At 44.8% G+C, this 12310-nt stretch overlaps 1 protein-coding gene across 1 annotated transcript in view; it reads left to right on the forward strand.

The window, feature by feature from the left end:
• Positions 1-767: 767 nt before the first annotated feature.
• The window catches only part of PGM1 (phosphoglucomutase 1), a 64906-nt gene continuing 53363 nt past the window's right edge, over positions 768-12310 (forward strand). The window contains exon 1 of the mRNA XM_077766130.1: positions 768-1215. Coding sequence (XP_077622256.1) covers positions 970-1215 — 246 coding nt within the window. The 5' untranslated portion in view covers positions 768-969. The remainder of the gene's footprint in view (positions 1216-12310) is intronic.

The raw sequence follows: 12310 nt of genomic DNA on the forward strand, positions 1-12310 counted from the left end.
TTTCATTACACGAATAACTGACTTATTTTGGTGATGAATTATGTTACATTCAGCCTTACCTTGTATTTGTACCTATACTGATTAAGGCCTCCCCGTACATTTCCTAGTTATCACATCTGGTGACATGGCAGGCAAATCATGTTAATAGCCCTGGTTTTGGAGCCACACCCACCTGGTTGGCCTCTTGTATATAGATATCTCTATGGCCTTGATAAGCCATTTTTTAAAATCTCAGTTTTGTAAGGATAAAAGAGGGAAAAATAAAACTTGTACTTTAGCAAGGATTACAAACATTCTTTTCAATAGACCTTAGTTATTAGTATATCCACTCTAACCAATGGAAGTAAAGGGTTTGGTCCATCAGTAAATACATGGAAAGTAGTAGGTCGAATTAGACTTTTGGAATTGGCTTTTTCTGATACCAACTAATATCTGGGGAGAAACTATAAAAAATAAGGAGCCATGAAATCTACCTAAGGCTGCCACTTCTATCCCTCAGAATAGGTTTCCAGAAAGTTATTTATAGGATACTCTGGCCAAACCACAGGAAATCATTATACTCTGCAATTTTCCCACCCTGTTTCCAACTGTTGGCCTTCTGATCAATCCCCTATCCCACGTTCTGCCCTTCCATGTAGAGGAGGAGTTGCAGATTTTATTTTATAGTGGATTGATTTACAGGGGTGGAGTGGAAAGGGGAAATCAGAGAGGCTCCACCCACTTCACTGGAGGCCTGGAGGTGGGCGCTCTCCTTTCCTCTACCCGCCTCCGCGTACCTGCAAAGTGGGGCTGGCCACGGAGGAAGGGCCCTGTCCCCTGTCCCTTTAAGGAGGAGGGACGAACGCAGGCGAGAGAGCTGGCGTTGCCCCTAGCCCGTCCGTGCCCTCACCCCAGAACAGCTGCAGCCACAGCTCCGGCCGCCCCTTGGTTAGCAGAGTCCGCTCAGGCCCCAGGAAGCCAGTCGCCACCATGGTGAAGATTGTGACAGTTAAGACCCAGGCGTACCCGGACCAGAAGCCGGGCACGAGCGGCCTGCGGAAGCGGGTGAAGGTGTTTCAGAGCAGCGCCAACTACGCGGAGAATTTCATCCAGAGTATCATCTCCACCGTGGAGCCGGCGCAGCGGCAGGAGGCCACCCTCGTGGTGGGCGGGGACGGCAGGTTCTACATGAAGGAGGCCATCCAGCTCATCGTGCGCATCGCCGCCGCCAACGGGGTAAGGAAAGCGCCGGCTGCTCCGCGGCGTGCGCCCGGCGCTGGGCCGTGCGCGACGTGCGGCTAGAGNCTCTTCCTGGCCTGGAGGCCCCGCGAGGTCGCAGGGTGCTGGAAGGTGGCCTCAGGGCTCCGCGGAGCCGCTCTGTCGACTCCCCTGGGACTGGCGTGCCGGACTTGACCTTGGGAGGCCCGACCCTCCGCCTCTGCCCCCGCCCCTCTTCTCCTCCTTTCCCCACCCCNACACTTAGAGCGCTGAGTGCAGTCCCCTTCACCCGGAAAGGTTAAATGGCCTCTGCCTTGCTCAGAACTCCCTCCCATGTCTCCCAGTTGCTTGCTATTCTCGTCTGAGACTTGCGCTTCCCGCTGGCTGGGAGCCCGACCCCGTGGGGCAGGGTTGGCGGGAGTGTCCGCCCACCTGGTGCGTGAGACCCGCAGGGCTGCGGGGAGGTTGCAAAGGCTTGCCCTCCACACCCTAGTTTGCGTTGGGACGGAGCTTCTGCCCTTCCACGGCCTGGTTGCTGGGACGCAGGCTTTTGAAAAGGCTAGTTCTTGTCGGGTGGTGCTTCTGGATCAGTTCTTCGAGGAGTTGGAGCTGAGTTTTCATTAGAACAGAAACTGCATACCCAAGAGTGCTCTTATGCAAGCCTTCGTGGCTGGCCAGGAAATTAATGCAACACCTTGGCTCACCCCTCGCCCAACCCTCCACACCAGCTGGGGAACGTTAACTGACTTCAGGGGCAGGTCCTTTTGGATAGGTGAAACTCTTGAAATAGGTTTTTCAGTAAACCTTGTAAATGAAAAGGTGGGTTTATAAAATAGGTAAGTTGATTATTCGTTCACTTTTATAAAACGTCTTATAACGAGTTTATCTTTCTGTATTTAAGATTTGACTTATACCCTACATTTCTGGAACTCACTTCTTTTAGTAATATTTTTATTCATTTCAGTAGTACTTTAACATGTAAGTGTCATTTTGCCAAGCACCATGAAAAGCACTAAACTTGCGGTATCTCATTTATGCTGCAGCCTTATGAGGTCGGTGCTATTATGGGCATCTTCAAGTTGCCAATGAGAAAACTGAAGCCTGGGCAGGTTAAAGAGGAACTGTAACGGCAGCACCCAGAATCTAATATAGACCTACCAATTCCAACTTCTGGGAAGAAGGAGACTCTTAAATGTATAAGGATCTATTTTCCCTTAGTCTGTAAAATCTAAACTGGGTCCAATCTACATTCCCACTGAGTCAAGCATGTATAAGCATCAAGGAGAGAAGGTCCTCTGAATAGAATAGGCTCTTGAGTTTTCAGACAACCACAAATTCCCTTGAGTGAAGAGCAAACAACAGATGTTACCCAGCAGATCCCTTCATTTCCTTGTCACCTGTGTTGAATATACATTCATTCAGTCATTCATTCATTCACAAAGACTGAACCTATGCCATATACAGAGAAATGTGGGGAATAAAGAGACAATTTAGACACGAGATTCATCCTTAAGGAGCTTACAGCATAGTGAGGATTTTAGGGGTCCAAATGGAAAATTGTCCTTTTGGGAGTAGTAGTGTGGGATGGGAAGGAAAAAATTAGACTGAGACTAAAAAGATATGTTTTTAAAACCTCATCCCCTTTTAGCTACTGCTTTCATGCTTTTCCCCTTTTTGGCCAGTCGCCACCACTGATTTTTCACCCATTCACTTACCACCTCACTGCAGTCTGGCTGCTGCTTCCTTCACCACTTGCCAAGGTTACTAATGACTTTCTTGTTGCTAAATCCATTGAAGACTTTTTTTTAAGGCCTTATTTGGCCTTCTTGTTGCCTTTGGCATTGATGGTTTTGCACTTTTTTTAAAAATAATTTTTTGTTAAGTTTATTTTGAGAGAGAGAGAGAATGCATGAGTTGGGGAGGTGCAAAGAGAGAGGGGGAGAGAGAGAATCCCAAGCAGGCTCTACACTGTCAGGCTGACATGGGGCCCAAACTCACAAACCTTAAGATCATGACCTGACCCAAAATCAAGAGCTGGATGCTCAACCGACTGAGTTTTGTACCAGTGCCCCTGGTTTTGCACTTAAAAAAATTTTTTTTTGAGAGAGAGAGAGAGAGATAGAGTATGAGCAAGGAAGGGACAGAGAGAGAGAGAGGAAGACAGAATCCATGAAGCAGGCTCCAGGCTCTGAGCTGTCAGCAGAGAGCCCGACGCGGGGCTCAAACCCATGAACCATGAGATCATGGCCTGAGATGAAGTTAGACGCCCAATGGACTGAGCCACCCAGGCGCCCTGCACTTGTAAATTTCTCATGCCCTTGCCTTGATCACTCTCTTGATTCTATTTATACTTTTTGAGAATTCCTTTATGACCTGCTTGTGCTGTGCACACCTTAGCTATTTCCTAAGTTTTGGGCCTTAGCTGCTGCTCTCTGTCTCTCTTTCTCTCTCTTCAGCAGGGATTTAAATATGCTCCTCCTCTTTTCTGATGTGATTCAATTCAGATAGCATCTTCAGAAAACTTTCCCCAACAGCCTCTGTCTGCCACTTTCATCGCCCCTATTATGTTCTCCCTTCTCATAGATACCTCTAGAATAGATTAATGAAATGCCAGTGAAATTATGGTCACACGTGACACTCCCCTCTAGAGGGTAAACTTCTTTAAGACGGAGTCTGCTTTTATCTGTATGTGCAGTATTAAGGACAGTGTAGCTTTCAGTGAGTCCTTGTTTCCTTGCCCTGGATTGTGAACAGTATGGGATATACTTTAAGTGTATTCCAGCACTTAAAGCTGGTGTATAGTTGGTGAACAATAAGTGTATTCTCTTCAAATATTTATTATGTATTTACTTTGTATCAGACATCGTGCTGACTACTTGGGATTCAAAATATTCCTGTCCTTGGCAAAAACAGTATAGAAGAGGAGGTAGACAAGAATAAACAGAAAGCACAGTGTGTTAAGTGTTACGGTGGAGGCATGTGCTGGCTACTGAAGGGGGAAGACCATAGAGGGCTGTCCAGGTGTGCCGTCCTTTCTGAATGTTTGTGTTCTGCTACTTCACTTTGATGAAAGACCTACTGTAAGTACCTGCTTTTGCAAACGGCAAACCCAAAGCAATCTGAAGAGGACTTTTGCTCTTATGAAGAAAGGTGAAAAGTGAAAGTAGAGGTCAGCATTTGGTGTGCAGGGGGCCATTAGAGAGGTAGCAGGAACCCTCCTCCAGCAGCAAGAGTGGCTTTCCAAGCACCTGCCCCTACACTCAGCATCTCAGCATCAAGCTGCTGTAGTTTTGAACTGTGTGAGCTTCTCTGCTTTATCTTTAAAAAAAGTTTTTTTTGTATTTATTTCTGAGAGAGAGAGAGAGACAGCGTGAGCAGGGGAGGGTCAGAGAGAGAGGGAGACACAGAATCCAAAGCAGGCTCCAGGCTCTGAGCTGGCTGTCAGCACAGAGCCTGACGCGAGGCTCAAACCCACGATCTGTGAGATCATGACCTGAGCTGACATCGGACGCTCAACCGACTGAGCCACCCAGGCCCCCACTTTATCTTGATTTATTCTGTGTATCCATTAGCAAGATGTTCCCTAAGTTATCAGAAAACTCCAAGAGGTTTATTTTTGGAGTCTGAGAACACTAAAAGTGGTAGCTTAATTGAAGCTTAAAGGGTGAGTTGGATTCCTGAGGTGGATTTGTCAGGGGAAGAATTCTAGGCAGAAAAGAATAAAAATACAGGAGTCAGACACTGCTGGGCAAGTTAATTAATTTCTGATCCCCTTCTCCTCCCTTTTCTGTAAAGGTTGGAAGCGATGAGACATACCCAAGAGGTTCTTGTGAGGATTAAATGAAACAACGAGTTTAAAAGTACCTGCAGTGTTGGGGCACCTGGGTGGCTCAGTCGGTTGAGCACCCGATTTTGGCTCAGGTCATGATCTCACAGTTTATGAGCTCAAGCCCTACATCAGCTCACTGCTGTTAGCATAGAGCCCACTTCTGATTCTCTGTCCCCCTTCCTTTCTGTCCCTTCTCTGCTCATGCTTGCGCTCTCAAAAATAAATAAAACATTAAAAAAAAATTTTTTTTAAGTAACTGTAGTCTCTTGTCACCTGGAAGCTGATTAAATGACACTTGTGAGGAAACCTTACAATGGACCTGGGACAGGACTTTGTGTTATCAGTGTTTTGTTGGTATGGGGACACTAAGCTAATCAGGCCCAACCTGATGCAGATATTAACATCTCTTCCCCAACCCTCATAAATACCATCTTTGTCCCCCTCCTTCCCCTACCCTCCGTGGCCCCAGCCAATATAGAGGAATTCTGTGTTAGTCAGAATCCAGTGCAAGTGGCAAAGACCTAACTCAGATTAGCACAGGGAGAAAGGAATTTATGGGCCTTTGTAACTGAGAAGTCTAAGAGATACCAGTGCAGACAACTCAGAGCCATTCCTGGTCTCTAAAAATTGCTCTTGGGCCCAGTGGTGTGCATGTGACCAGTATTGAGAATTGGGGAGAGTTCAAACTCCCATGTAAATGAATGTTTGGATATTTTGTAATTTTTTTAATGTTTTATTTTTGAGAGAGAGAGAGAGACAGAGCGCAGGCAGGGGAGGGGCAGAGAGAGAAGGAGACACAGAATCCAAAGCAGGCTCCAGGCTCCAAGTTGTCAGCACAGAGCTGGACATGGGGCTTGAACTCATGAACCATGATTTCAGGACCTGAGCCGAAGTCAGACGCTTAACCAACTGAGCCACGCAGGCACCCCAGAATGTTTGAATATTTTGAATGATAGTTCATCATTATCTTCAGCAAAATAAAACAAATGCTTGCGTGGGAACTTGTGAGTAAGCAGGTTTCTTTCATCAACTCAGGGGTTCTTGTGTGCTGAATTCCTTTGTTTCATCTGGACTCCTTTCCAGAATATATTTTTTTTAATAAATAAAACAAAACATAGAGGATTACAAAGGAATTATTATACTGAAATTCGGTTACCAAAATATTAACCAAATTAGTGATGCACCAAGATCTATATGCTTCCTTACTGACACATTAAATAATTTATTGGGAAATCTAATACTGGCTTTAGAGTGGTGATAAGAATAAGTGATATTTTGATACACTTGCAATCTCAATAATTTGAGATAACTATAATATGAAAATATCTGTGATTTCTAGTGATGATAAAGTCCCAGGTGGTATTTGTAATGGTAATAATAATAATTCTGTGGTTTGTTGCCTATATTCATAATTCAAGGAAAAGCTAAATTTCATTTAGAGGTTAATGAAAATAAAGATTTTGTTTGTTTTGCCTTTCAAATTCAAGGGCCCCATTGTATTCTACCCAGAGACTTTTTCTAAGGATCCTGAGTTGAGAACCCCTGCACTAAATAAATGATCCTTTTTGTTTAAATGTTTATTTTTGAGAGAGAGACCGAGTGCAAGGGGGTGGGGTGGAGGGGCAGAGAGAGAAGGAGACACAGAATCTGAAGCAGGCTCCAGGCTCTGAGCTGTCAGCACAGAGCCTGACGTGGGCTCAAACTCACGAACCGCGAGATCATGACCTGAGCTAAAGTCAGACATTTAACCGACTGAGCCACCCAGGCACCCCACAAATGATCTCTCTTTACGGTCAGGTACTGCTGGCACCAAAATGGGCATCAAATACATGACACAGAGATTAAGGATCCCAGGTTCTCAAATCAAACCAGTGGGGCTTTGAGAACTTTGTCTTAACTGAAGGAACTCCACTGTCTCCCATTTTTGATGATCACCCTTTCCTGAACTTTCATGAGGCCAGCTGCAAGCACAGGTGAAGGGTCATATTTCTTGATATAGTTTTGAGAAAGAAATGAAAGAATACTGGGCAGGAGGGGGGTTATTTTGGGACTCTGAGGTAATTGGTGTTAGGTAGAGGCACCTTGCTACCCTTCCTTAAAATCTGATATCCTTAGGACAAGGATGACTTGGCAGAGAACCACCTTTGGGTCACTGTTGAGTAGGCTCTAACTCCCATTAAAAAAAAAAAAAAGCCCTTTAATTATAATGGCTTATGAATGATCGTTCTCCCTCTGTTCACACTTTCTGAGTTTAAATTGGTATTAAATACCAGGATAAATAAGATATTGTCCTTTTCCATCCAGGAGTGGGGGAGATAAGACACAAGAAATACATATATGTGCAAAGAACAGAATTAGAAGAAGTGTGTAAGGGAGATAAAATTCTGGACTGGGGAAAGAAATGGTGGAACTTGAACTGTGTCTTGAAGAGTGGACAGTGTGCAAACAGAAGGGGGGAGAGACATAGCAGAAAGAGCTAGCTGAGTGGAGGAGTGGAACAGACTGTTTTAAGAGCCGGGCAGTTCGCCATTAAACAGCCTTTGTTATGTAAAATATTTTAACTAAATTGTTGGGGAGCCTCTCTTTCTTGGCTTCACTGATCTAAATCGGACTCTTCCCCTCTCCCTCTTGTTACACTGCACACTCCCACTGCTACTCAGAGTTGCCCATTTGAGGAGAGCCATCGTAATTCAGCACATGTGCTAGGCAGCTTTGTGCCCTGTGGCTTTCTGCTCGGCTCATATTTGAAATCTCTGTTAGAGTTCCCTATCAAGGCCCATCATTGCTCAGTTTTGGAAGCTCTGGAAGATGACATTTTACGGTGCCTCCCAAAGTGAATTTGATGTGGCCTGTGTTTTATTAGAGAGGGCTCTTTTGACTGTTCAGGGCCTGTCTGTTTAGGAAGTGTTCTTTGGATGGTGTCTCTTGGTTTCTCTTGTTGAGTGTTTGGTTATTTTGTTTCCCTACTGGTGGTGGTATTTGGGACTCTCCACCATGTGTAGTTTGGCTTGTTTCTTGAGGCAGCCACACTTATGAGGCTTCCTTCCCAGTGTACTCTGTCTCTTTCTCTTCCCAAACTCCTGTGGCTCAATGTCCTACGAATTCAGGACTTCTCTGTTTGAGAGATGGGTGCAGGTGAAATGTATGGAGCTTCCTACTACTCTGCCATCTTGCCTCCTCCCTTGATGTGGCCTGTGTTTTAAGTTAAATAATTTGTACAATTACATAGGTTCAACTTGTAACTGAAACTCAAACAGTAGTGGATTAAACACAATGGAAGTTTCTCTCTCTCTCTCTCTCTCTCGTGAAATAGTTTGGGTGTTGAAGAGCCTGAAATTAAGTCCTCCATTAAGAGCAACCTCGGGCTGCACGTAGCCCAGTTCCAGGAAAAGCTTCAGCTGAGGCCACCCTCAGGACCACCCTCGGATCAGCCAATCAAAAGACATGTGTAACATTCCTGTGGCCTGAGTCAGGGCCTGGAACTGCAGGTAGTTACTCTGTACAAACTAGCCAATCACTCACCGCTTGCCTAAACCCCAGGTGGGCCCTTTGAGCTCACCTTATAACTGGTCATTTTCAAAGGATTCTCAAAGGTCATGATTGAGCCCTGCCAAAAGTAACAGACACCTCACAGATACTGAATGGTCAAAACTGTTACCATGGGTGTTGTACAATTATGACTGATGCTTATGTGATGACGCAATACGTACAACATGTGCACTGTAACACCCCTGTCCCTTACCCCATAAAAACCCTGCTCGCTATTGTTCTGGGCTTCACCTTGCTGCCACTTCACCGGCAGGCGGGTGAGCCCCTGCTCGAGCTTGTAATAAAGACCCTTATGTACTTGCATCGGTGTCAGCTCCTTGGAGGTCTCAGGGGATTCGTGATTCAGGCACAACAGTGTAAGCAGGCCAGGACTAGTATGGTAGATCCATGGGACCCAACTTCCTTCAATCATTTGGCTCTGCCATCTTGAAGGTGTTGCCTTTGCCTAGTTACAAGTGGCCCCCACACCCTTATCTACATTTCAGTCAAGGGACACAGGAAGGAGATGGAACAAAGCAGGTTTTTTTATTCTTTTCTTTTTCTTCCCTTTAAACAATCTGGAAATTGTACACCTCACTTCTGCTCACAATCCATTGATTAGATTTTCCAGACAGGTCACACTTACCTGCAAAAAAGGCAAAAAGATGCAGACTTTATACTGGGAGGCACATGGCCAGCTAAAAAGGGGTGGTTCTGTTATCTTAAGAAGGAAGTTGCAAGTAGAAATCTCTGCCAAGGGCCACCTCTTTGGGCATTCAGATAGCCATGCCCACTGTTCTTCCCACCCATGAAGCATATCACTGTTCCTCAGGGGTGTCACCTGGAATTCCTTCCAATAAATATATACAGTAATGTAGATATAGAAGTAGTGCGATCAGCAGCCATAGTACTCACACTCTGCTGCTGGCAGGGAGAGCGGACTCCATGGTCTGACGACGGAGTAGGTCCACAGGGAGCCCTGGTTCTGCGCTCCGGGAGGGATTTCTTCCTTACTTCCTTCCTTCTCCCTTTCTTCCTTTCTTTCTCTCCCTCTTCCCCTTCCCTCCTTCCTTTTTCTTTCTTGCCTTATTTGTTTGAGAGAGAGAAAGCATGAGCAAGGGAGGGGCAGAGATAGAGAATCCCGATTATGCTCTACACTGTTAGCGCAGAGCCCAGTGAGGGACTTGAACTCATGAACTGTTAGATCATGACCTGAGCCGAAGTCAAGAGTTGGACGTTTAACCACTGAGCCACCCAGGTGCCCACAGGAGGGACTCTTTTATTCTCTGTCCTCCATGCTCACTGAGCCCTGGACACTGGGGCATAGGTTCTGAGACCTTTTGGGATCTGCACAGCTTTTGCATCCTGCTTTCTGCTGATGAAAGTTGGAGGGTGTAGGAAGGCAAGAGTTGCTTTTGCAAACCAAGTTAGTGTGATTTGTTTCACATATAATTACTTCAAAAGCTTATTAGGCTTCTTCTGGCCTTTTCTCATCAGTTCAATGTACTGATAACCACAGTGAAAATTCTCATGTAGATAGAGTTTTAAGCCTGAAAACTTTGGCCTTTATTTTCTGGCCTCTGTGTTCTGTTCTTCCTCTGATGTCTCCATCACTGATAGCCACCTTGAGATCGGAAAAGAGAGGCTAACTAAGAACGCAGTATCTTTACTTTGGTCTTTGCTGGTGGGCCAGTTTTCATTGTCTGGCAGAGAATCCTGGGAAAGAGTTGAGTCCACAGCCCTTTCTTCTACACCTGCTGCTTCATGGATAGTCACCTTAGCTGGGGAAAGTAGATAGTGGTCATTTCAATTCTGTAAGGCCACAAACACTGGACGTGGACAGCACAGTTTGCAGGCCACAGTCAAAGAAAACATCCTTAGCAGAGCTATAACCCCCATTTTTGCCTGTGGACTGGCTAGTCTTTGCCCAAGCTCCTCTCTGTTGTGGCAAGAAGCAGCCAACAAATGCTCCTATTCCAAATTCTCTCAACCGTTTGTCTAGGTTTGGTTGACCAGTGGTCTGCCTTCCAAGGTAGCAGTGACAATAGTTTTGCCATGACATAAAAGGTATGCTGCTGATGCTGCATATTTTAGATTCTGTTTTGGTACAGAATATCAGATTTTATTATTTAGTTAACATATAGATTTGGCTGTGAAAACAAAGTCCCAAAATAAGTTACTTAAACAAAATAAAAGATCATAGTAATAGAACCCTTTCTGTAATAGTCTGGGTGTGGGCAGTCCTGGGCTAGTGTGGGTGGCTCTGTTTTGTAAGGGATCCTCTATTTCTTTTCTTTTGTTGCTCCGCCTCCCCTAGTGAATTGTCCTTATCTACATGATCCAAGATGGCTGCCTACCACCATATGGTCATTCCAGGCAACTGGAAGGGGAGGAAGTGGAAAGAAGGCACACTTTTTCTTTCTTTCTTTCTTTTTTTTTTTAATTTTTAATGTTTATTTTTGAGAGAGAGACAGAGAGACAGACATGAGTGGAGGAGGGGTAGACAGGGAGGGAGACACAGAATCCAAAGTAGGCTCCAGGCTCTGAGCTGTCAGCACAGAGCCCAATGTGGGGCTCAAACCCAAGAACTGAGAGGTCATGACCTGAGCTAAAGTCGGATGATTAACTGACTGAGCCACCCAGGCGCCCCAGGAAGGCACACTTTTCCAAGAAACTACACATCACCAATTTTATTCATGTCTTCTGTGCCAAAACTTTAAGTTCTCCTCCAACAGCAAGGGAGGCTGGGAAATACCCATGTTATTCTGGGTGCTATGTACCAGACTAACCAATGGGGGTGTCAAGCAAAATGAAAGGGATAATTGATGTTGGGGGACGCTCAATATAGTCCTCACTATCCTAAACATGCTTTCCAAATCTGGTGAAAACAATGCAGTCATTTTTTTTTTGTTTGTTTGTTTTTTGTTTTTATTTTATTTATTTATTTATTTATTTTTACAAATAGTTTATTGTCATATTAGTTTCCACATANACCAACAGTGTAAGAGGGTGCCCGTTTCTCTACATCCTTGCCAGCATCTCGTGTTCTCTGATTTGCTCATTTTAGCCACTCTGACTGGTGTGAGGTGGTATCTCAGTGTGGTTTTGATTTGTATTTCCCTGATGAGGAGGGATGCTGAGCATCCTTTCATATGTTTGTTGGCCATCTGGATGTCCTCTTTGGAGACATGTCTGTTCATATCTTCCAATGCAGTCATTTTTAAGTGATAGATTACCGAAGAAGACAGAAACTTAATTTCATACAGAGAACTAGGTTTTTGGAAGAGAAGCTGTCATTTATTCTCACCTCCATCTTAGAAAGGAATCAAGGCACAAACATTCCTATTGTGGAGGACTTTGTAAATAAACTACTTCTTTGGAATATGATTCACATATCCTACAAATCACCCATTTAAAGTGTACAATTTAATTTTTTTTTTTTTTTTGAGAGAGAGCATGCGAGCAAGGGAGTGGCAGAGAGAGAGAGGGAGAGAGAATTCCAAGCAGGCTCCATGCTGCCAGTGCAGAACCCAACGCGGGGCTTGATCTCACAATCATGAGATCATGACCTGTGCTGAAATCAAGATTTGGATGCTCAACTGACTGAACTACCCATGCGCTCAAAGTGTACACTTCAATATCTTTTAATGTGTTTACCGAGTTGTGCAGCTACCACCATAATCTAATTTTAGACTATTTCCATGATGCTCAATGAAAAGCCCCTTGTATTAGCAGTCAGTCCCTCTGATTTCCCTA

This window comes from Crocuta crocuta, unplaced genomic scaffold (genome assembly GCF_008692635.1).
Source record: "Crocuta crocuta isolate KB4526 unplaced genomic scaffold, BGI_CrCroc_1.0 scaffold155, whole genome shotgun sequence".
Lineage (NCBI taxonomy): Eukaryota > Metazoa > Chordata > Mammalia > Carnivora > Hyaenidae > Crocuta > Crocuta crocuta.